General features: G+C 47.9%; 1 protein-coding gene across 2 annotated transcripts in view; it reads right to left on the bottom strand.

Moving 5' to 3' along the window:
• The window catches only part of IFT140 (intraflagellar transport 140), a 133,015-nt gene that overhangs the window by 1,777 nt on the left and 106,130 nt on the right, over positions 1–25,108 (bottom strand). For both annotated transcript variants that reach the window (XM_060261049.1, XM_060261050.1), the window contains exons 18-28: positions 23,294–23,471; positions 19,034–19,224; positions 15,506–15,601; positions 13,777–13,909; positions 13,535–13,678; positions 10,916–11,044; positions 9,561–9,743; positions 7,578–7,784; positions 2,541–2,753; positions 1,718–1,884; positions 521–662 (exon numbers count right to left, since the gene is read on the bottom strand). In XM_060261049.1, the coding sequence (XP_060117032.1) occupies positions 521–662; positions 1,718–1,884; positions 2,541–2,753; positions 7,578–7,784; positions 9,561–9,743; positions 10,916–11,044; positions 13,535–13,678; positions 13,777–13,909; positions 15,506–15,601; positions 19,034–19,224; positions 23,294–23,471 (1,783 nt within the window). The remainder of the gene's footprint in view (positions 1–520; positions 663–1,717; positions 1,885–2,540; positions 2,754–7,577; positions 7,785–9,560; positions 9,744–10,915; positions 11,045–13,534; positions 13,679–13,776; positions 13,910–15,505; positions 15,602–19,033; positions 19,225–23,293; positions 23,472–25,108) is intronic.

Raw genomic sequence — 25,108 nt, 5'->3', positions numbered from 1 at the left:
AACGGCCAGGGATGTTCTGACCTGGGAGAACATTTGATTATGCAACTCCACCCCTGCTGCCAACATTCAGGGTAGCACAAGCTCAGGAAGGGCTATTCCGTGTCCTCTCCTGAATCTTGAGATTCAAATGCATTGTGTATAAATTTGTTTTTATGGTTGGCTGGGTGCTGTTCAAATAAAATACGATATATGATATGATTCAAGGACATCATTTGCAGTCAGGAGGTTCATCTCTGAGCCCTGACCTGGATAGCCCAGGCAAACTCTTATCTCGGCAGATCTCTGGCAAGCCGCCTTGGTGGGGAGGGCGGGATATAAATTCAATACAATGAAAGTACTTGGGTGGGAGACCTCCAAGGAATACCAAGGTTGGGAGGCAGAGGGAGGCAACAGAGCTACCTCTCTCAATACTCAAGCCCCAGCAGAGGTCATGTTTGACTTCTGGCAACTCCCCCCCCACCCCAACACAAAGGTACAAAAAAAAAGAAGTTAATCTCTTAGTGAATCTGTCTTGACTCACCATCTGGAATTCCTGGGCTTGCACGTGATGCTCCACGAGGAAGCCCAGGACATCCCCAGAGCGGACAGCTCCATCGAGGTCTGGCTCCCCCAGGAGCAGCTCACACTGCCTGGCTGCCTCCTTGGCATCTTCTGAGTAAAGCCTATGAAGGGGAACATATCAGAGAGCAACGGGAAGGGCCAAGACAGCATTGTTTCCAGTTCGTTTCACGCACCCTTTGTGTTGTATCTGTCTTCCGAGTGTTTGCATATCACAGGGCTTAGTCACAACCTGAAGGTCTCGGCTGGGGGGTGGGGGAGAGGGTGCAACATGGGATGTGGCAGAAAGCAACTGTCGCATGGAATGGTTTTCAGGGCTTGGCCCCTCTGCCCTTTTCAGGCAAACTTGATCTTGGGGGGGACTCTCCATATTTGTTTGGTAGGAATCCCAATATACCAAACGGGCTGGGGCTATTTTCTAGAACCCCTTCTCAGTTCATACAAAGGACAGCCAGGTTTCACTGTATAAACACCCCCCCCCCCCCGAAACCCGCCCCCTGCAGTGATCCTTTTAGGTAATTTTGGCACCATCACCAGCTGCTTCACCCAAGGTTCCTAGTATACCATTTGAAAGCCAGCGTGCTGCAGGAGTGCAGCCAATCGCCTGTAAGGGGTACAAAGTCTAGCAACGTGGAACCATTTTGTCCTTAATCTAGAGTGCTCCCCCAATGTAGGGGAGACTTAAGGGCAGATGCTGGAGGTTTCAGCATTGTGGGTGGTGATAAATGAAAGGGCAGCACAAGACGGGCTGGCGGAGGGAAGCCTCTTTCCTCCCTCGCCCTTAACTTGCCCCTCTGGGTCATAAAAAGTTGTGCTGAGTGCTCTTTCTGAATCCTGAATGGCGGAACACGACCCTGAGCTACAGAGGACAGGCATCATACTAGCCCTGCTCAATAAGGCCTTTCCCAAACAATCAGCAAACACCTGCTAGACGTCTTTCTACTTTACGGCCTATGATGACAGGAACTTCTGAGAAAAGATTCGGGAAGCAAAGCACCTGCAAAGAACTGGCCGCAGAATGCAGACAGGGTAGTTTGCGAAGCCTCGGTTATGCTGACTCTGACATGCGGACTGTTTCTCTTCACAAGAGGAACTTTTGTTGCTGCTAATGAAGCAGATGGATTCCCACCCCCCACCCCCCGTGGCTTCTTCCTCTCACCTCCGGGCTTGAATGAATCTCTTCACCAGCGCCATCTTGCTCTGCAAAAGGGTCAGCTTGTTCTCTTGCTCGACTGGGTTCTGTGTCTTTGCTTTCGACAAGCACTTGTAGGCTTCAGTGAGGGCCCCCAGTGCCTTCTCATAATTCTGGTACTCGTCCACCTCCACCTGGAGGGAGGAGAACCAGCCTGAGTTTCTAATCTCACGTGTGTTTTGCAGAAAAACATTAAACTTGGTCCCCTTATGAAACAACCTCATATTCCCATTCATCTCTTTCTCTATGTTGTACATTTGGGTCAACATATGACTTCTTGCAGCATATCAAAGACCTTATACCAGGGGTGGCCAAACTTGCTTAACATTAGAGCCACAAAGAATAAACAGCAGGTGTTTGGGAGCTGCAAGACATGAACATCAGAGGAAGGAAGGAAGGAAGGAAGGAAGGAAGGAAGGAAGGAAGGAAGGAAGGAAGGAAGGAAGGAAGGAAGGAAGGAAGGAAGGAAGGAAGGAAGGAAGATCAATGGGGGAGGGAGAGGTAGGAAAGCAACTTTAGCTTTAAATGCATTTTCCAAGCTGATTGATGGGGCAGTGGGGGCTTGAAGAGCCACACAATGTGTGAAAGAGCCACATGTGGCTCCCGAGCCACAGCTGGGCCACCCCTGCCTTATACATACAAGAATACAACTTATACAGCAACAACATAAGGCACAGATCAGGATTATACACAGTACAATCATTACAATCTTAATTGCAATTTTCCACCATCCTGTTAGATTGCAGGTGCGCAAACCCAAAACTCCCCACTCCACAGAGAACCCACACACCTGAGCACAGGCATCGTAAAAACCAGCCAAGAGGTCCAGAGCCCTTCCCTTGGTATAGAAGCTGATGATGTTCTTCATAATCTCGGGGTCCTTGCGCCAGTCCAGGGACTGTAGGTAGTTGGCAGCCATGATGTATATTTCTCTCTGCCTGGAGACTCCGGCAAAGAACACAATCTTCTCCGTGTCTCCTGATTTCAGAAGTGCTCTCATTGCCTGGAACGAAAGGGACAGGCCTAATGCTATTAATACCGGGAAATGCAAGCAACCATCTTTCCTTTATTTGTTAGCTTCTATGACCAATGGTCTTAAACGTAGCATAATAAAACAGGACACTGAATAAAATTGCAAACAAGGACAAATTTACAGAAACAAAATTCCACAACAGTTTAAAAATCAAGTTAAAATCAAAATTACATAGCATTATTATTAAATTCATAAAAAACCCTTGGCATGCAAGCAACAATCTGTGCAGAGGAAGGCAAGAGAGATTTGCTTTTAAATTAACAATGGATTACGGTTACAGAGCAGCAAAATAAGTTATTCTTATTATCACTCCAGTATTGCAAATATATAAAGATCTGCAGAATTCTGTGCACTGCAGAGACATCTTCACACAAAATATTCTCTGGGTCCAAACTCTACAGTCTGGAGACCATCAGAATGCAGGGCGCCCAGGCTTGAAAAAGTGGTAACTGGACAACTTTTGTTGTATGTGGAAACAGTTTATTTGGGTGGCAAAACTGTAACACTTATGCCCATAGGTTCTTTGGAACATACAGTTTGCCATCCTTGTACCAGTACCCATCACTGGGACAAAGAATAACGACCCCGCTATTCTCACCCTGAGAGGTGCTGGTGATTCCACGACCTGCTAGTTGGCACCATTTAGAACAGGTTGTTCTTGTTTCCTGCCGGCTCGTCGTCCCAAGACATCTCACTCAGCTCGTCAATGATGATGGTGTCTTCCTCCAGGACTGAACTCGCCGCCGCGCTGCTCTTCGCCGCATCCTTAGGGCAGCCGGTCAGTTTCTTCAGTGTCGGGGTGCTCGCCTTCGAGATGGTCAACGCTGGTCTTGGGGGGTTGGGGCAGTTGACCGCCAGGTGGTTTAGGTCCCCACAACGGAAGCACTTGTGGGCCAGCGGGGGTTTCCCCACTCCTCTTCCCACCTGGGTCTTCTTCACTTCTGTCTTCACCCCGGTTTTCTGATCCCGACTTCCCTTGCCACTCTGTTGCTGGCGCTGGAGGGCCACTGTCTTCATGTTGGTCTCCCCCGCTAACTGTATCCACCCTATCAGGGTAGCCGGTCTCGCCTGCTGTAGGGCCCAATCCAGTATGCTCGCGTTCAGACCTCGAGTGAAGTGCTCGATCTTCATCCCCTCGCTCCATCCCCTCACTTTAGCTGCGTTGGAATGGAACTCGGCCGCATACTCACAGATTGACTTGGACCCTTGCTGAATGTTTCTCAGAGTGGCCAACATGCGGGTCTCTTGCAGAGTGTCTTCATACTGGGTCAGCAGTGCCTGGAGAAAAGTGGCCACATCGTCCAACTCCGGACTCATTGCTTCATATAGGCTCACGTACCAGCGCTTAGCCGCTTCCTTCAGCTTTGACCCGAGGTAGTTGACCCGGCTGAATTCCCCAGTATTGCACGGTGTTTCCCCAGTATTGCACGTAGCTGTTGGCTTAAATGGTGAAGTACTCCACCTCCTCTGGATCCCCATTGAAGGTTGCGTCCAGCTCTCTCCCTTGGGGCCCCTCTCGAGGAAGGGGTGCCCTTGCTGGTTGCGTCCTGGGTGGGATTGCCGAGGATCTAGCTGCGGGTGGCTCCGGGATTCCCTTTGGGACTGCAGGCCTCAGGATGTGATCAACCTGCTTCTTGAACTCTCTGGCCATAAGAGAGGCCGTTGCTTGCATCTCGTCCCGCAGCCCCTTGGCGACCTCTTCGACCTCCTTTCTCACCATCAGGCGAAACTCCTGGGCCCCTTTGTCTTCCTCTTCACCGGGGCCCGACAGCTCTTGGGACCCTTCTCCCTCCATCTCTAGCAATGGTGCTTCCCCTTCCTCTAGGGTGGTAGCGGTGGCTCCGCATTCCTCCCCCGGTTCGCACTCCTCGTCCGCTCCCATCACCATTCTTGTCTTCCGCATATGCCTGGTCAGAATAGCCTCTCGGCGCGGTTGCGCCTCGTCCATCGTGGTTGTGGACGTGCACGGCTGCCACTGACGAGGGGTGACCAAGAGTTGTTGGATGTGTAGAGGGGAGCCTCTCCCCGCGACTCTCCGGGCGTCGAGCACACGACACGGCGGTGTTGGTGCTCTTGTCCCTTCTTCAGGTTCTAGAAGTTCACTGCTCTCTGGAATCTTTTCAGCCATCTGGTTACAAAGTTGCCAGGGCTGTTAAACTTCTTCTAGGATCACTCTCAAAATGTCAAGCATGCGATTTCCAAAAGAATCAAGTGGATACAAACTACGTTTATTGCTAAATCGGTATGCTCTCTTGGTGCAGGACCTTGAGAGTGATGCCAGGAATACATCAAAGGGTTCTCACAGGAAGGGGTGAGGAATGCCAGCTGGCGCATAAACTATCATAAAAGTCTACATTCTTACTACGTTATCAGTATCTCGTCCTTGCTTTCCCTAGATGGTCTACACTCCCATGCTGGAATGTATGGAAAGGTGTCACTCCTTCTCTTCTCTACTAGTTCCCTTTCCTAATTTACTACAAAAGCCATAAAGCAGGAGGGGGGGGGAGAAAGAATGACACAGCCATGTTACTTCGGCTCTCCATGATGTTTCACAGACCAGCTTTATGGAGGGCCTTAAAAACATAGATCAGCATTTGCATTTTACCATGCTTGACAGTTCTGGCCAGCACATTTAAAGGGACCATGCACCATTTTAATACCTTCCCTCCACTGGAGGATGGGGGCACCTTCATTTGGGGCTCATAGAATTGGACCCCCTGGTTCAATCTTTTGAAGGTTTCTTGAGGAGAGGCACCAGATGATATGCTGAAACTCTGGTGCCCCTAACTCAAGAAACAGCTCCCCCCACGAGCCATAGATAGCCACAGATTGATTCCCCATTATACACTATGGGAAATGGTCTCCACGGGGTATAATGGAGAGTTCATCACACATTTCTTCTACGCCCCCTTCTGCTAACCCTGAAGTGGAGGGAGGGACTCCAGGGAATCCCCTGCCCCTAACTGGGGAATGTATAATATACAAACGAGAGAAGTCACCACAGAAGAAAACAATAACACAACCCAGCACAACAATAACACAACAAATAACTAATGATTTATACCAACGCCCAGACAATAAAGAGATATATAAGTCCCTAATAAAGTCCCAGAGAAAAACAGTTCATGTGATGAAAAGGTTCCACACTGAGACTGCTCTGAGCCATCTTTGAGCATTAGCTTGCAAATGAGAGATTACCATATCTTTCGGACCATAAGACGCACTTCCCCCCCAAAAAAAGTGGGGGGGAAAGTGCGTGTGTCTTATGGTCCGAATACTAAAAGATGAGGGGGGGAGGGGCCTGCAGCCCCCGGGAGACAAGCGGCGAGATCGCTCTCTCCGCCCCCATCGCCAACCCAGCACTTTGCAGGCAGCAATCTCGCCGCTTGTCTCCCAGCCTGGCGTGCTTGCCCCGCGCTTGCGTGCCTGGCTGGGAGACAAGCGGCGAGATCGCCCTCACCGCAAATCCTGCACTTCACAGGCGCTGGCATGCTTCTCCCGCGCCTGCGTGCGGCCCCCGGCCCAGGCAGCCCGAAGGCTGCAATGGCGCCCGCATCACCGAAGATGGCCATTTGCACACGTAGACAAAGGTGCGTCTTATGGTCCGGTGCATCTAATCGTCCGAAAAATACGGTACATTGGAGACTATGGGTCCCTATGAGTGTTGCTTAAGAATTTCAATATTATTTCTAATGTCTATGGAATATCCCTTGTTGGAAACAAGCGTGGCAGAAGTTGACGACCTGTCCAGGGAATACATCACTTCTATTGAAGGAAGCATTCTTTATTGAAGGAAGCATTCACATTGCTGAGACACCCTCAGTGTGGAACCTTTTAAGCATGTGAACTGTTTTTAGTTGGGACTTTATTAAAAAGCTAAAGGAAGTCCCCTGTGCAAGCACCAGTCGTTTCGACTCTGGGGTAATGTTTCTTTCACAATGGTTTCACGGCAGACTTTTTACAGGGTGGTTTGCTGTTGCCTTCCCCAGTCATCTACACTTTCCCCCCAGCAAGCTGGGTACTTATTTTACCGACCTTGGAAGGATGGAAGGCTGAGTCAACCTCGAGCCGGCTACCTGAACCAGCTTCCACCAGGATTGAACTCAGGTCGTGAGCAGAGAGCTCAGACTTCAGTACTGCAGCTTTACCACTCTGGCACAGGACACTTATTAGGGACTTATATATCTCTTTATTGTCTAGGTGTTGGTATAAATCAGGGGCGGCCAACGGTAGCTCTCCAGATGTTTTTTGCCTACAACTCCCATCAGCCCCAGCCATTGGCCATGCTGGCTTGGGCTGATGGGAGTTGTAGGCAAAAAAACATCTGGAGAGCTACCGTTGGCCACCCCTGGTATAAATCATTAGTTATTTGTCGTTGTAATCCTTGAGTTGTGTTATTTTTTCCTAACGGGGGATTGGCAACCCTATCCTTAGGAGGTCCACCAAGAATGGAGAGCCAGTTTGGTGTAGTGATTAAGTGCACGGACTCTTATCTGGGAGAACCGGGTTTGATTCCCCACTCCTCCACTTGCACCTGAGTGGCCTTGAGTCAGCCATAGCTCTGTCAGAGTTGTCCTTGAAAAGGCAGCTGCTGTGAGAGCCCTCTCCAGCCCCACCCACCTCACAGGGTGTCTGTTGTGGGGGAGGAAGGGAAAGGAGATTGTGAGCCGCTCTGAGACTCTTCGGAGTGGAGGGCAGGATATAAATCCAATATCATCATCTTCTTCCAGGCATTTCATCTCATCCTATTGAGCGCCACTGCAAGGCAGGGAACCCCCCCTCGAGCACACTCACCTTCAGCTTGTTCCCTGCTTGCGTGTACTTCTTGGTGGCCATGTGGTAATTGCCCTGCCGCATGCAGCAGTCCGCTATCTGCTCCAGGAGCTCCCGCCGGGACTCCTCCGAAAGCTCCACGGAGTCCTTTGAGATGGTCATTTTCTCAGCTATCTCCTCGGTGATGGTCAAATTCTGAGTCAGGCAAAGCTGCAGGGCATCCCAGTACTGCAGCAGAGAGAGAGAGAGAGGAGAAGAGAAGCAAAACAGGCTCCCTGCCTGCCAAAAGGGAGGGGAAATAACCAGAAGCCGAGCACGCACCACCTGCTGAGTCCAAGCCCCAAAAGGAGAGTGCTTTAAGGATGAGCTCTTTTCCATCCTGAAAAGCTGAAGGGTGATATGCAGACAGCCCGTAGCTAGCAGCCGCTGGGGAGGGGCCCGTGGGGGTGAGTGCAGACAGCTGTGGAGGCTGGGGGCCATATCCCTCAGCCTTTACAAGATTATGCATGGGATAGAGAAGGTAGGGAAAGAAGTCCTTTTCTCCCTTTCTCACAATATGAGAACTCGTGGACATTCAATGAAATTGCTGAGCAGTTGGGTTAGAACTGATAAAAGGAAGTACTTCCTCACCCAAAGGGTGATTAGCACGTGGAATTCTCTGCCACAGGAGGTGGTGGCAGCTGCAAGCATAGACAGCTTCAAGAGGGAACTGGATAAGCATATGGAGCAGAGGCTCATCAGGGGCTATTAGCTACAGCTTATCGTTGGAACTCTCTGTCTGGGGCAGTGGTGCTCTGTATTCTTGGTGCTTGGGGGGGGGCAGTGGGAGGGCTTCTAGTGTCCTGGCCCCACTGATGGACCTCCTGATGGCACCTGGGCTTTTTGGCCACTGTGTTACACAGAGTGTTGGACTGAATGGGCCATTGGTCTGATCTAGCATGCTTTCTCTTATGTTCTTACGTATGTCGGGGGCAGTGATGCTCTGTATTCTTGGTGCTTGGGGTGGGGGGCAACAGTGGAAGGGCTTCTGAGCCCATCAGGGAAGAGCAGGATATAAATCTGATAAAATAAATAGTGTCTTGGCCCCACTGATGGACCTCCTGATGGCACCTGGATTTTTTGGGCCACTGTGTGACACAGAGTGTTGGACTGGATGGGCCACTGACCTGATTCAACGTGGCTTCTCTTATGTTCTTATGTCTGGGGCAGTGATGCTCTGTATTCTTGGTGCTGGGGAGGACAACAGTAGGAGGGCTTCTAGTGGTGGACTTCCTGATGGCACTTGGGGGTTTTTTGGCCACTGTGTGACACAGAGTGTTGGACTGGATGGGCCATTGGCCTGATCCAACATGGCTTCTCTTATGTTCTTATCTCTCTCCCTCCTGCATGATTTAGAGAGCCTGCTGGTCAGCTGATCGGTGAGCCTTTTAAATGGCACAGGAGGGGCAGTGGTGCAGTTTAAATCCCACAGGAGGGGGGTGGCCCTGGGATGGGGCGAGGCCCAATAACCTGTCAGGGGGCCTGGCCTCATGGGTCTCTGGTTAGCTACGGGCCTGCCTGCAGAATGCCCAGACCATTTCCTAAGTTCAGCTATGGAACCAGAAAGGTACAGAATGAGGGACTTAAGCTACACCAGCCAGAGGTTTCCTGCTTGAGAAAACACAGGTCTGCGGATTGGGTGTAGATCCCCTCCTCCACTGGATACTGAGGAGTGCCATCCAACTGCACCTACCGCTGCAAGGACGGCAGATGTGGAAGAATGCAAAAAGTGTGGGTGGGACAGATTCATGGGATCACTGAGTGGAACGCGCTTGCCATTTGGCATGCCGCAAACACTTCTTGCTCCTCTAAACATTGTGGAGTTTGAACCAAGGTCTTGCTCAAAGCACCTTGACCCCATGAAGTTTGAGACAGAAATCCTGTAAATAAGGAATACAATTTGGTGACTGAGAAGACCAGAACAGGGGGACGAGATTCTTTCCCAACGAGGGTCTTACGAGTTACCTTTTTGGCAGCAAGCAACAGCTCGACGGCCTTCTCGTACTGGGCGTGCTCGATGAAGAAATCGGAGCAACGAGCCAGCAAGGCGGGGTCCGACTTCTCATCCAGATCCTCAGCGATAAGCTGCAGGGCGGCGAACTGTTGGGTGGCAAAGGCCAATTCCAGGGCCTTGGACAAGTGCCCTGCCTATCAAAGCAGAAAGAGGGCTTCAGGCCATTACTACACAGACCCTGCTCCCTGGCCACGGGGGAGATACGACAATGCTTCCCATAACCGAGATTAGAGTCTTCACTGGGCCATCTCTGACCTGGGGCCCAACATGAAGCGACAGAGAAATCCATGTGCATTTATTCCAATATCACATGTGAAGTTGAGAGGAGGGGAGGGTCTTTGCTTTGAATAAAACTGCTGTACCAGCCAGGGAAGCTAAACTCTCCCCCTTCCCCCTGGCCTGACCTCACCAAATTTCATCTTCCTGGTTGAAAGCAAAAAATGCTTCAAATGCAGGAGCACAGTGGGGCAGGGTTGAGTTTTCATTTCCTTAGTAAAATAAATAAATAAATAAACCATCAGGTCTTTGCTTGTACAAATAACTTGAGGATTTCTCCATCATATGTAGTTTGGCTCTCACGGTGTGTTCAGAGACACATAAAACCAGGATTCCGTCTGGGGTGTTTTAGCTATTCGAATGAAAACAGGTCGGCCTTCAAGATCCATTTCCTCCTCCTCTTGATACTTTTGGTGGGCTGTTCAAAGCACTTCTTGCATAATTGCACCTGGAGAGCCAGTTTGGTGTAGTGGTTAAGTGTGCAGACTCTTATGTGGGAGAACTGGGTTTGATTCCCCACTCCTCCACTTGCAGCTGCTGGAATGGCCTTGGGTCAGCCATAGCTATCGCAGGAGTTGTCCTTGAAAGGACAGCTCCTGGGAGAGCCCTCTCAGCCCCACCCCCCTCACAGGGTGTATGTTGTGGGGGGAGAAGATAAAGGAGATTGTAAGCCGCTCTGAGTCTCTGATTCAGAGAGAAGGGCCGGGTATAGATCTGCAGTCTTCTTCTTCTTCCAAAAATCAAATTAGAAATCAGGAATGGCTGCCTTTTGGGGGTTGAGTTTTAAAGGCGAAAACTACCCACGGAGGAACATTTTGTGACGTCACGGCCAGCTGGCTTCCTTTACAGCCCCCTCCTGCTTCAGACCGCCAGACTGCCATGTTCAGTTCTAGAGAAAACTGTGCGTGTGGCAGGAGGGAAATAACACAAGGAGAGGCCCCTTTTGGAGTCGAGGGCAGCCAGTGTTTACGTGCTACCAGACTCTCCATTTGGGGCTGGCCCCTGGTGCCAGGCAGTGATGAGCGCTTACCTTGTGGTAGAGCATCACTGCCCTGTCCATCTGTTCCACGTGCTTTTCATAATAACGTGCTGCTTCAACCATGTCCTCTGGCGAGCTGAGGAGTGCCAGGTTCATCAACTGGTCATCCAAGTTGTTGTCCTGCAACCAAAACCAAGATGAACCTTCAGAGCAGGGGTGGCCAAACTTGCTTAACCTAAGAGCCACACAGGATAAATGTCCGATGTTCGAGAGCCGCAAGACAAGGGAAGGAAGGAGGGAGGGAACGGTGGAAAGAAAGCAACTTTAATTTTAAATGCATTCTCCAAGCCGCCAGCTGGCTTAGTTTGGAGGAGTGATTTAAAAAGAGAAATGCCTTTTCCAAGTCAGCCAACAAGGTGGTGGAAGCTTTGAGAGCCACACAGTATGTGTGAAAGAGCTACATGTGGCTCCCGAGCCACAGTCTGGCCATCCCTGCTCTGGAGAGACCTGAATGGTGGCTGTTCTCCAGAGCCCTTCCACTCACAATGCCCAAGGTTAAAAAGCCAGGAATGCCAGCCACTAGCTAAAGAACTGAAGGTATTGTGGATGAAGAAATATTTTGATGAACGCCTTCATTTCCAACTGTTCAGGGTTCTGAAGAGCGGCCTTTTGTTACAGATCACAGAATTGGAAGGGACTTCCCGTGTCATCTAATCCAACTAGGGGAGGGATGGTGGCTCAGTGGTAGAGCATCTGCTTGGTAAGCAGAAGGTCCCAGGTTCGATCCCCGGTATCTCCAACTAAAAAAGGTCCAGGCAAGTAGGCATGAAAAACCTCAGCTTGAGACCCTGGAGAGCCGCTGCCCGTCTGAGTAGACAATACTGACTTTGATGAACCCAGGGTCTGATTCAGTAGAAGGCAGCTTCATATGTTCAACTCCCTGCACAATGCAGGAGATTCATGAAGACCTCCCCGCCCCCATATATCTCCAGTGACCCCTGCTCCATGCCCAGAAGATGGCAAAACCCTCCAGGATCCCTGGTCAAACTGGCCTGAAGGAAAATTGCTTCCTGACCCCAAAGTGGCAAACAGCATTTCCCTGGAGATATGAGAAACAGCCACAAGAACCAAGCAACCCTTCCCGCCCTCCTTCTCATGATCTGCCTAATTCACAGAATCAGCATTGCTGTCAGATGGCCATCCAGCCTCTGCTTGAAAACCTCCAAAGGAGGAGAGCCTGCGATTGGTTTGGTTCAGTTTCTGTAAGGCTTTTCAAAAATGTTAAGACTTTTTAAACAAATAACAAACACCAATGGAAGTGGTTTTGTTGTTTAAAACATTTGTACAAAATTGTAACTGGGCTGGGTGCAGTACTAGACAGGACAAGCAAGTCCAGTTTGGGGGAGAGACCAAAGCGCACTTAGAATTCTTATCATTCTTGAGCTGTAGAATAGTCTATACTTCCCTTGAAAGAAAGCTGCCTTTTCCCCAATCCTTAACCCACAGATAATGGTTGCTGGTGCTACTGAGGTTCCATTGTAAAAAAGAAAACTATGCTTATACTGGAAAACACACACACACACCGAGGTTTGCCTTGTCTTTTTGCGATCACGTTCAGATTGCTTTCCTTTGAGACAAGTCAGCTTTAACTTGGGGATGGCTTTAAAAATGGAAACCAGGGCTTAGAAAAAGAAGTATGGACTTCCTCTTCTCCTTGGTGCATGGATTTGGCAAGTCCTGCATCATCTCTACATCCCATGTCTTTTCCTGCCTGATTAACAGCCAGGAGAGAAGATGATTTGCACTTTGAAGCCAGAGCCGCCAGTGCCCACAGGTGCATGCGCCCCCTCTTTGACGAGGAAAAAGTAAAGTGTCAAGCAGCCAATGGTCAAGAACAGCCATTTGGGTTTCTCCCATTGGGGCAATGCAGGATCCAACTCTTGCTTATTAGTCTCTGTTACTGGCACTCCCACCAAATGGTGATTCCAAGGCCCCACACTGACCATCACGAGTGCCTGCAAGGGTCATATTTTTAGTGACCAAAAGTTCTATACTGTGGACTTTAGGCTCATGAGCTAGTGCAGGGGTGTCAAACTCGTTTGTTATCAAAAATTGGAGACAATGTCTGTGCTGTAACCAGCTGCCGGAAGAGGTGAGGGCCCTGCGGGACCTTGGGCAGTTCCGCAGGGCCTGCAAGACAGCCCTCTTCCGGCTGGCCTATAACTAACTGACACTGGAAACTTTATGGAAGGTTGAAGTGTATCATTTTGGCAGATCGCTTGTTCTATATGTTTTATTATTCTACTGTTTTAAATTGTCTAAATTGATGTATTTTTAAAACCATTGTTGTAAACTGATGTATTTTAAAGCCAAACTTCACGTTAGATTTTATATGTTGTGAGCCGCCCTGAGCCGCTTTGGCGGGAAGGGTGGGATATAAATTGAAATAAACTGAAACTGTAGCAGACTCGAGTATGCTGTTCAGGTGTTGTTCAGGTGCGTATTTGTAAATTGCACCCCTACTGTTGATCTGCTTTATGGCCCCCCCAGCCCTTGGGCTGCAGGTTTGACACCCTTGAGCTAACTAACACCAAATGCTGCTGCTTAGATTTGTTTTAGCAGTTTTACGGTTTGGTTTCAACTTGCGCTGCATTTCCCACACTTGCATACCTTGCACAAGCGAATGGCATTGTTGAACGCTTGAGCCCGGGTGTAGAAATGAACGGCCTGCTTGATATCGTCCTGGCTCTCATACTGACGGGCGAGGTGATATGATGCTGCCCAGTTCCCTGTCTCATTTGCTATTTCTGCTGCCTAAAACAAGAGAAAAAAGTAAACACCGATGCTGTGCCACAGGCTGACCGTGTAGTGGCTGCTTCGGGAAAGGAAACTTGCGGGGAAAGCAGTTTTACCTTCTGAATGTTACCCTGGAAACAGTAAACCCGGACCAGGGAAAAGTAATCCTGAGCCAACTCGTAGTACTTTAAAGCTGCTTCCATGTCTGCCTGGCTCTCCAGGTACTGGGCCCACCACTTCCACAAGGTCCTGGAGAGGGACAACACAGAGATGCTGGTTTGTTTCAGGCTCCTTGTGTCAGCACTCCCTTCCTGTTTCTCACCCTTTCAGTTTCACGGGCCAGCATCCAGCTCCTCCAATCTGCGGATTCTAAAAGCAGCACCTCCAGTCCAGAGATTTCAGGGGGAACTATCACCCCATCAGGAGGTTCAAAAGTAGGTTCCAAACAAGAAAAGACAAAGGCACACTGGGATGCCGCTGCACTGATCTGCTGAGACATATCTGCCAATATATATCTATTTATGCCAGGGGGGTGGCCAAACTTGCCTGACCTAAGAGCCACATAGACTAAATGTCAGATATTTGAGAGCCGCAAGACATGAGTCACAGATGTTTGAGAGTAGGAAGGAAGGAAGGAAATTTATGGAGAGGCAGAAAGAAAGCAGCTTTAACTTTAAATGCCTTTTCCAAGCTGCTGGTTGGTTGGCCTTGGAGAAGTGATTTAAAGAGACAAATGCCTTCTCCAAGCCAGCCAGTGGGGTGGTGGGGGCTTTGAGAGCCACACAATATGTGTGAAAGAGCCCCATGTGGCTCCCGAGCCACAGTTTGGCCACTCCTGAGCTATGCCAATATCTTCAAACATCTGTGGGTTTTCTGCCTTATTAAAGCACTCGCCCTTAATGGCCAAAGAGTTTGCCATTTGCCAGTGCAATGAGCTTGGGAGCCAAGAAGCATCTGCAGTAAAAAGGGTGGGAAGTATCGGGAAAGAGGGTTCAGTCAGGAGACTCCAGTGGAACCATCTGAAAGCCTCCCTTGATGTTCTGCTACTCAGGGTTAAAATACAAGATCTGTTTATTCTGTAGAAGTCTCTGGGGTTTCCAAGCTCTTAATTATTTTGCCTGCAGTGACACATCAGCTGCAACAATATCACAATCAGTGAGTCTTTTTTTTTGTTTGTTTAAATGCTTGGTGGGGAGTGGGGCTTGTTTTGTAGCAGGAACTCCTTTGGATATTAGACCACACACACCCTGATGTAGCCAATCCTCCTGGAGCTTACAGTAGGCCCTGTACTAACAGCCCTGTAAACTCTTGGAGGATTGGCTATATAAGAGGCCTGTGACCTAATATGCAAAGGAGCTCCTGCTACAAAAAAAGCCCTGGACCGGGGAGGAAGGGCTTCTGCCTTCCCCCCCCGCACACACACCATTTTCAGACACTGCAACAGGCAAGGCGGCACAGACAGGGTGCATGAGCTAGGCAGACTCCACAGGAAACTTGAATCCTGGGGATCCTTTCCCTGAGTTGCAGCCACTCTAGCTCTCCAAAGTGATAACGGCCCCTCCAAGCCTTGGCCCAAAAATAGGATTGATGCTCACGGCCGCTGTGAGAGTCACAGGCTAGGCGATGGAGCTCTCCAAAAGCTTTCTGTTAGCTTTTTAGGTAAATAAATTATGTTCTAGGTAAGATGTTTTTAAGCTGATCAATTGTGTGGGGATCAGAGGAGGAAAGGCAGGTCGATAAACATTTTAGCGTCCCCCCAAATAAAACCATTTGTTAAAAAGGGCTCTTCCCTCTGCTCCATCCAGACCCAGCAACTCCCTCAGGAAAGCAGGAGTCAATGCTCACTTATCCTTCATCTTGTTGACATAACACTCCAAGGCGTGGAGGTCTTCCGAAAGCATCCGGGGTACCTCAAACCTGTGCGTGTCTGATTTCTCGTAGCTGTGCAGAAAAAAAAAACATATTAGAAAGAGGAGCTGTGGGGGGGGGGGGGAAAGAAACCTTGAGAGTTTCATTCAGCTTTTTCTCTCCAAGAACTACAACAACAGCACTAACACGTTCCCACTTTCACAGCAATTTTCATGAGAAATATCCCCCCCACAATACAAGCAGGTACTCCTTTGCATATTAGGCCACACACCCCTGATGTAGCCAATCCTCCTGGAGCTTACAGTAGGCCCTGTAAACTCTTGGGGGATTGGCTACATCAGAAGAAGAAGACGACTGCAGATTTATACCCCCCTTCTCTCCGAATCAGAGACTCAAAGCGGCTTACAATCTCCTATATTTTCCTCCCCCACATAAGGGGTGTGTGGCCTAATATGCAAAGGAGTTCCTTGATTGTTCATTTTATCATAATCTCCATAAATATTTATTTTGCAAGCTTTCTTTCTCCCCAGATTTGTCTATTCTGCCACCCTGTTATTATTTATTTAACGATACAGAGGGGGAGGTTAGCGAGGCTGTGGCAAAATTTTTGGCTGACATCCTTAAATTTAAATCTGACCATGTATGAATGCATCTGTAAACTTGGTTTCATTTTGATTTTATCTCCAACGTTTAAATTTTTATATTCTGTGTATTTTTACTTGCAACCGTTATGCCATTAAAGGTTTGGTATGGAGTTCCTGCTACAAAAAAAGGCCTGTACAAGCCTATTTCAACAGTCAAAAATCAAGAGAGTTGCAATGAGAAGCCAAATTTATGAGATGGCATTTGAAGGAATTCTTTTGCGCTAAAGGGGTTTCATCTTCTAGAAATACAGGGCTTCCCTTGGAACACAATTTGGCTGGTGAAAAATGCCACTGAGAGACTTTTGTCCAGGATTAGTGGAGTGAGATCATTTTACACAAAGAACACCACAACTGCCCAGGGTGGCTGTATGTGTCTGGGCCCAATTTGAAATGTAGACTTCACTGCATTACAAAAAAAAAAAGTCATAAATAGGAGGCTGTGTTTGTGCCACCACTCCCTCCTGACTGAAGCCTCTCCACACACCTCAGAATAAGCAAAAATGACTAGGTTTCTAGCTGCAGAGATCAGTTCAATGACATACGGAGCAAAGCCAAAGGAATTCCAAAGACTTCCAACAGTCAAAGGTTATTTTCCTTTTAATACTGTGCTGAACTCCTAGTTTCCTGGGCTCACAGACCTCCTGCATTACCCGCTAAACACCTTTTCTTCTCTCAGTTACGTTTTCATGCATGAGCTTCAAGCCTAGGCACGGAGATCTGCCCTAATGATGAACGGGTGTCTCCAAAATAATTCTAACAAGACATTTGAACATTTTTATAAAAATTCCCACTCTGCTATCTTTTCCATAGCCATTCAAAAGAGCTGCTATCGTGCAACCAGATTGCAGGGATCAGGATCTGCAGTAGTTTTACTATTACCAGGGCTTTTTGGGTAGAAAAAGGTCAGCAGAAATCATTTGCATATTAGGCCACACCCCCGATGTCACCACTGTTTCACACAAGGCTTTTTTGTAGAGCAGCCCAGCAGGAACTCATTTGCATAATGGGTCACACCCTCTGATGCCACCATTGTTTCACACAGAGCTTTTTTGTAGAAAAAGTCCAGCAGGAAATTATTTGCATATTAGGCCACACCCCCTAATGCCAAGCCAGCTGGAACTGCGATCCTGCTCAAAAAAAGCCCTATTAGAACATGAATGAAAAGGCAAAGGCAACTTATTTGGCTCAAAATCAGCTCTAGGATCAGAGATCTCGAATCTGAACCCAATGCAAACTTAGCTATATAAGCCCCAGGCACATTTTTTTCACCTCTTCCTAAGCAGGAGTGAGATCTGGCAGTGCCAGCAACAGCACTCAATGGTATTTTTAAAAGGGTGCAAAAGGAGGAGCGCTCCCCCAGCTCTTTTACAAGAACAGCATCTAACTTCTCACTGTATGTACAGTTTGCTGGGACTGACCGCTGCATCTTTAACCAGCTAACGATACCATCTGACTCCACAGTTCAGTTTGGGTAATATTAAGGACATACTAACAGCACGTACTCTGTGTACATGCACAGGACATCTGGGTGCGAAAGTGTTTTCCTGGGTTGCCACAGTGTGGTTCTTAGCCTTTTTTGATTAAGATACACCATGGGTATCTACACTGCTGAAAGCAAAGGTTTCAAGGGGTCTTTCTGAAGTACACTTCTGGAACCTTGAGAGAATGGTTGTTCATTGCATCACCATCTTAACTTACCCTCTATCAAGGAATCTAGTTTATCCTGCTGGTGCAAAGAAGGGAACTCATTAGTTTTCACCTGCTTTGGGGTTGAGCGTTTTCTTAAAGGCCTCGTGTGGCAAAAGCAGGGCCTGCAGCCATTGTCAAACAGGGACAGGATCAGGCTGTAACAGGCTGCAGTGCAGGACAGGCTGCCCCAATGCAACTAAAAGGGCCAAGGGACTATCATAGCAAAACCCTGCATGGCAAAGTTGCACTCAGGGGTCTTGGTACAAGTTGGGGGGTGGGGCGGCAACATGACAGTGTGGCGAGTCATATCAAAAACAAGCAGTGCATAAGAGCATGAGATGCCATGTCGGATCAAGCCAATGGCCCATCCAGTCCAGCACTCTGTGTCACACAGTCAGGACTGGACTATCTGGAATCCTAGGCAAGGCTAACATCTGGTGCCCCCACTGCACACAGTGGCCACAACCCAGGTGCCATCAGGAGGTCCACCAGCGGGGCCAGAACTCCAGAAGCCCTCCCATTGGTGCCCCCCCACACACCAAGAACACAGAGCATCACTGCCCCAGACATAGTGTTCCCCCTATACATTATGGCTAATGGCCACTGATGGACCTCCGCTCCATATGTTTATCCAATCCCCTCTTGAAGCTGTATATGCTTGTAGCTGCCACCACTTCTGTTTGTAGAAGAAGAAGATGGTGATACTGGATTTATATCCTGCCCTAGCCTCTGAATCTCAGAGTCTCAGAGCAGTCACAATCTCCTTTAAGTCCCCCCCCACAACTGACCCCCCCGTGAGGTGGGTGGGGCTGAGAGAGCTTTTTACAGCAGCTGCCCTTTCAAGGACAACTCCTACGAGAGCTATGGCTGATCCAAGGCCATTCCAGCAGGTGCAAGTGGAGGAGTGGGGAATCAAACCTGGTTCTCCCAGATAAGAGTCCGCGCACTTAACCACTACACCAAACTGGCTGTAACCTGCCCTGAGCCTGCCTTGGTGGGACAGAAAGCCCATAAATAAAAGAAATAAACTCCTGCAGCAGTGGGAGTGGGAAGGCTGCTGAGCAGTCAAGGGCAAAGTCCCGGAGAAGCTGCAAGATACCAGTGAACTTGGCCCAGCACGAGAACAGTCATTTGCTGATGGTCACTGGACTGGGGCAGAAGCCGGACTTACTAGTTGAGTGCCAGAGTGTGCTTGCCTGTGGCTTCCAAGTGCTTCGCGTAATTGTAGTAGGTGGTGCGCAAGTGGACGCGGTCGTGCATTTCAGCCACTTCTATGGCTTTCTGCCACTGGTCGGAGGCCTGGTAGAACTTGTTCAGGAGGTCGTAGCGCTTGCACTGCCTGTACAGTTGCTCCGCTTCTTCCTAGAACGAACGTCAAGACGACTGAGTGAATGTGCGCTGTGTCCAATTGCATTTCTATTTTCTTGCTTAATATGCAGATTTTACATTAAAATTTTAGTTTGCCAGGAGGGGGAGGGAGAGAAAAAGAAAACCAACACTTAACAAGAAGTTTATTACGTAAGATCAGGATAAACATCCAGAAATTATTCACAATTCTGTAATTAAAACTCCAAACGACATAAAATTAACAATACCATAATTCTCAGGTTTTTCAAAAAACGAATCACTACAGCTTGTCTGGAAGAAAAAAACAGGGACGCACTTACCTGTAACCTGCTGTTCATCAATATGTCTTCTGTGCAGGCACACATTAGTACCACGCATGTGCATGTAGCTGCAGACAGAGGTTTCTAGTTCCCAGGGACGAAGGGGACATTCTTTCCCTCCAGAGCCAGCACAATGGCTTTTTATGCTCAAAGAAGCTAGAAATTTCTATCTGCCACCAGCCTGTGCATACAGAGTCCCAATGTGGGACTGTACAGAGGATGGAAGATAAAAGGATTCTTGGACATGATGTATTTAAGCAATAAAATGCAATAACAGCACTAATAATTCAATAGAATGAAATACCTTTAAATTGCATTCCTTTGGGATTCTGGGAGTTCAGGAAATAAAAAGGTAAAAGGTAGTCCCCTGTGCAAGCACCAGTCATTGCCAACTCTGGGGTGATGTCGCATCACAACATTTTCACTGCAGACTTTTTACAGGGTGGTTTGGCATTGCCTTCCCCAGTCATCTACACTTTCCCCCCAACAAACTAGGCACCAAAAATCGTTTCTCATTAAAAAGCACATATTGTGAAGCTCCAATTTGGACAGGGACTACACTGCATGAGAGAGGGTGGCAAAAAGCACTGTCCTCCCCACCCTGTGTTCTTTTCCTTACCTGAAGTGGGCCTAACAGAGGTGCTGTTCACCCTGTGTGGCCAACCACAGAGATCCGAGTCTCACTTGGGCAGACAACAGCTCTGCAGGGTTGTGCCAGGTCAGGAAAACGATGATATGTGGGCAGAGCCCTGATCTAAAATTGCAGCAATGCCTTCCTGCCTTTACAACAAAATGCACAAACGAGTGGGCTCCTTCTCAGGAACGACCGCAGTCGACACTATTTTAGCTCTAAAAATGGGAACCAGGGCTTAGGAAACAAGTATGGACTTCCTGTTCCCTTGGTGTGTGGATCTGGCAAGTCCTGCGTCGTCTCTACATCCCAGCCAGGGGATGTACATCTCTACATCAGTCAGGAGAGAAGCTGATTTCCACTTAAAAGCCAGAGCCACCAGTACACACACACACACGCACAACCCTCTCTACCTCTTTGTTGAAGAAAAGATAAAGCATCAAACAGCCAACGAACAGACATTTGGGGTTCTCTCAATGCAAGATCTGACTGCATGCCCCCGGTTCTCTTGCTTATTAGTCACAGTCACAGAACCTTTACTGGCATAACAACAGTATCAAATCAAGGAAGCAGGGGGGAAAGTGGTTAATTAAACATTCATTCCTATAAGCACAGTAAAGGAAGTTTGCCACCACTTCGATGGTGTCAGCCTTATTTGAGGCTAGTAAACTCACTATCTTGCTTTCATCAGATTTACCCTCCAGGGATTGCATATAGGATCCAGATAAGATGCACGTAAATCGCAGTGGAATCTACAGGATAAAAGTACATGGTCTGTTTCTTCAATTCCTTCAGCCCACAGGGACATAGCCTATCAAGGAATGGTATTTTTTTTAAACCTCCCACATAACACGGCAGAAGGAAGCACATTAAAATGGGCCAACATAAACGCCCTTTGAATATGGGGGTCAATCAAACAAGAAAAATATTCTGTAAGTGAAAAACAAGAAGACCCCCGCTCATATACACACTTGCAATCCCGTTGCAGTGTACAGGCAAGAAACTGTTCAAAGTACATCAGACTCATCAACACAATGTTACAAGTAAAATTGTATTAGAAAAATTGTATTAGAAAAATTTGTATTAGAATTATAGAACAAATCTGAAAAGGAAGCTCAGAAAAAAAGAAATCATTTCAACTCTACTTTCTATAGCAAAAACATAAATAGTGTATAAATGGTTGGACAAACAAATTCCCGCTTTTCAGAACTGGAATCCAAAAATCTGGGGACTATTTTACACTTTATGTAAAATAAGCATTTTCCTCTTTAAATGTACCACTATTTCAATATGAGGAAAAAAATTATATCGAACTATGGCATCCTATGATAACTTATTTGATAGAACAAGAAATCTTGCCTAATAATCCTTTTTATCCAAAAATGATATCCTTTTAACCTTGAATCAAAGTATGTAATTTTATGACAGAATTTGCATAAGCAATAGTTTGGTGACCCACACTCCTTCTAAGCTGTGGAGTCTTGTGAGCAAAAACTCTGCTTCGTGAGCTCCTGGCATTAAAGTGGTGAGCTACGGCATAAATTAGTTTGCTCTGGAGCCATTTTTCCTGAGCGAAGACAAAAATGTGTGAGCCGGACATCAAAAAACTATGAGCTAGCTCATGCTAACTCAGCTTAGAGGAAACACAGTTGGTGACTATAATATATATTTTTCTTGGCATATTTGATTAATGTGAACAAATAAAAATTGTTAATAAAAACCTACATCAGACTCAGATAACCGAGACTCTGCTCTGCTGCTGTCTCAAGAAGTGATGAGAAAACTCGAAATCCAGATTAACAGGGCAACTTACAGCACTAGGCTAATTGTGCAGTGTGACAAATAAAAAATACTAAGAAACATTAATTTCATGGGCTCGTGCGTTTCGATGTCACTCTACACAAAGGTCTGTACAGGGATCCAAAGAACCCACTGAATCCACATGGCCCAGAATAGAAGCATTATGAACAAGAGGCAGGATGTTTACATAAAAATGAGGAAAACGCCAAGCGATCAGACCTCCAGGTCACTTCGAGAGGGAGGCGGCATCCATATGATGCTCAACAAGAAGCTAGGAAGGATCCCTGCTTTCTTAGCTGCTGTTTCCTCAGGGGAAAGCGTATCGGGGCTCAGGAAATGCCGCCGCCTCAGAGCAGGCCTTGGACTTAGGATGGGAGACGAATGCCACCCAGATCTAGGACTCAGATGGTGGCTCACAGAAGTGCAGGGTTTAAAATGACTGCCTTGGATAACTGGCGGAAAGCGGACGCACCAAGTACATGGAGGGATTCCGAGGTTCATGCTGACCCATTGCAGTGCAGCTTCTCTTCCAAAAGAGCAATGTTTCTGTGATGCTTTCAAAGTCAAGGGCGAAAGGCAGCATGGGCAGGCAGGGGGTGGGGAACGGGACAGTGACATGCTTTCCTGTACTTGCTGTCCACTGTTCCCTCTAAGCTGCAGAGTCTTGTGAGCAAAAATTCTACTTTGTGAGCTACTGGCATTAAAGTAGTGAGCTACTGCATATGTTCATCTGCTCTGGGGCCATCCTTCCTGAGCTCAGACAAAAATGTGTGAGCCGGAGGCTAAAAATCTTTCAGCTAGCTCACACTAACTCAGCTTAGAGGGAACACTTGTCCCGGGGATAGGGGCCAGCAAACAGACACTGTCCCTGATCACTAGGGAAGGTTACAACCAATGGTCCCTCTAAGCTGCAGAGTCTTGTGAGCAAAAATTCTACTTTGTGAGCTACTGCCATTAAAGATGTGAGCAACTGCATAAATTATTGTGCTCTGGAGTCATCCTTCCAGAGCTAAGACAAAAATGTGTGAGCTGGAGGCTAAAAATCTGTGAGCTAGCTCACACTAACTCAGCTTAGAGGCAACGCTGCTGCTGTCCACCAAGAGTTCTGAGCAGTCCCTCACCTGGACCAGCATAGTGGCCACAAAAAAACCAAAACAAACCCACCCATGTTTAATAAAGCCTCAGTTCCACACAGAGTCCAAAAACATTTTTTTTCTTTTAAGGAGGATCTCTCTCCCCCTAAAAATATCCCAAGTCCTCTTATTCGAGGCTATTTGAATTGCTTATTGAGACCTAGTGTAGTTGAGGGTCTCCAAAGAGCGACCGTACCTACCAGCATGCCCAGCTGGATCGCCAACATGGCCACACGAGCTTCCTTCTCCGGCTCTCGCTCTGCCTCCCGTAGAGCCTTGGCTCCCCGAGCGTGCCCCATGTTCCCCAGGCAGACTTTGGCAACGTCCAGTCTTTGGGTCTTCACGCACATGCAAGCCAAGTTCTCCCAGACAGCTTCGCTGCGGGGAACAAGAAGAGTCACTCAGTGTGGCAGGGGAAGGGAGAGTGAGTGCCTTTTCATCTAAGGCAGGAGTGGGGAACCCTTTTTCTGCCAAGGGCCATATGGATATTTATAACATCATTCACGGGCCATAAAAAACTATCAACTTAAAAAACAGTGCTCCACCAAAGGAGAACGATTCAGGCCGGCAAAATTAATACATATAATTGTTTTTCTATTTGAAGTCATGTGGGGAAAGCCTAATCTGGCACACACACACACCCCTGGCCCGGCAAATGCATAGGTTCAGGGCTTTTTTGTAGAAAAAGTCCAGCAGGAACTCAGTAGCATATTAGGCCACACCATCTGGGATAATCAAGTGCAAACTTAACTGTGACAGTAACTCTTCCAGGCCCTGCAGCAATTCTAGCCAGCCAGGCCTCAGGGAGGCTGCTGCACAGTACATCTGTGATCCCTGCCTGGCCCTGGGGAGGCTGCTGCACAACACAGCTGGGTCCCATGATCCTCGTTGGCCAGCCAGGTCCCGGAGAGGCTGCCACATGGCTCGAATCGGCCCAGCAAACCCGAGGGCCACACCAAGTGACCTTGAGGGCTGCATATGACCCTCAGGACAGAGGTTTCCCACCCCTGATCTAAGTGGAATAGACCTCATGAATGCCATACAACAGTTAAGGCCATCCTAGCTTATAAGGGGAAGAAGACGAAAAAGAAGCTATTGGATTTATATCCCACTCAATACTCTGAATCTCAGTGGTCATAATCTTCTTTACCTTCCTCCCCCATAACAAACACCCTGGGAGATAGGTGGGGCTGAGAGAGCTCTTCTGGAAGCTGCCCCTTGAAGGACAGCTCTGCAAGAGCTATGGCTGACCCAAGGCCATTCCAGCAGGTGCAAATGGAGGAGTGGGAAATCAAACCCGGTTCTCCCAGATAAGAGTCCACACACTTAACCACTACATCAAACTGACTCTCTCTTTTATTGGTATTTTTCTCCAGGACGCATTCGAGATGCTACTTCACCACAACTTGACAAAAGATCAGGTTATAAACCAGATGTTATTCATTACTAAAGAAAGATTACCCTCCTTTCTGCCCTCCCTAGTTAAACCGGGAAGGTGTTACCATGTGAAATAAAACATAAATCCAGTGCCACCTGAAAGACTAACAGCATTTATTTCAATATGAGTTTTTGTAGTCAAAACTCTGACCTCCCTCACCAACCAGCATGTTCTGGATTCCACGGATTCATGCTGGGACTCACACCTTCCCTTGCTACGCAAACCCTTTTCTGCATCAGCTCCTCCCTTTTGCCCTTACATTCAGATTTACACTTGAAAGACTTAAGCCTTGTTTTCTCCTGCTCGGCCTGCTCTGTAAGATTTCTCCGTACATATTTATCTGATGGAGCAGGATGTGACACATGAAAGTTCACACTGAAATAATAACAATAATAATAATAATTTTTAATTTATATCCCACCCTCCCCATCGAAGCAGGCTGAAATAAATTTTGTTAATCTTTAAGGTGCCACCGGATTTTATTTTACGGCAACAGATTTACACGGATACCTCTTTTTATAGGTCCAGATCAGGGGTGGCCAAACTTGCTTACCACAAGAGCCACATAAAATAAACA

The sequence above is a fragment of the Heteronotia binoei genome, chromosome 20 (assembly GCF_032191835.1).
Source record: "Heteronotia binoei isolate CCM8104 ecotype False Entrance Well chromosome 20, APGP_CSIRO_Hbin_v1, whole genome shotgun sequence".
Classification (NCBI taxonomy): Eukaryota; Metazoa; Chordata; class Lepidosauria; order Squamata; family Gekkonidae; genus Heteronotia; species Heteronotia binoei.
This window is presented reverse-complemented; position numbering and strand designations above follow the sequence as displayed.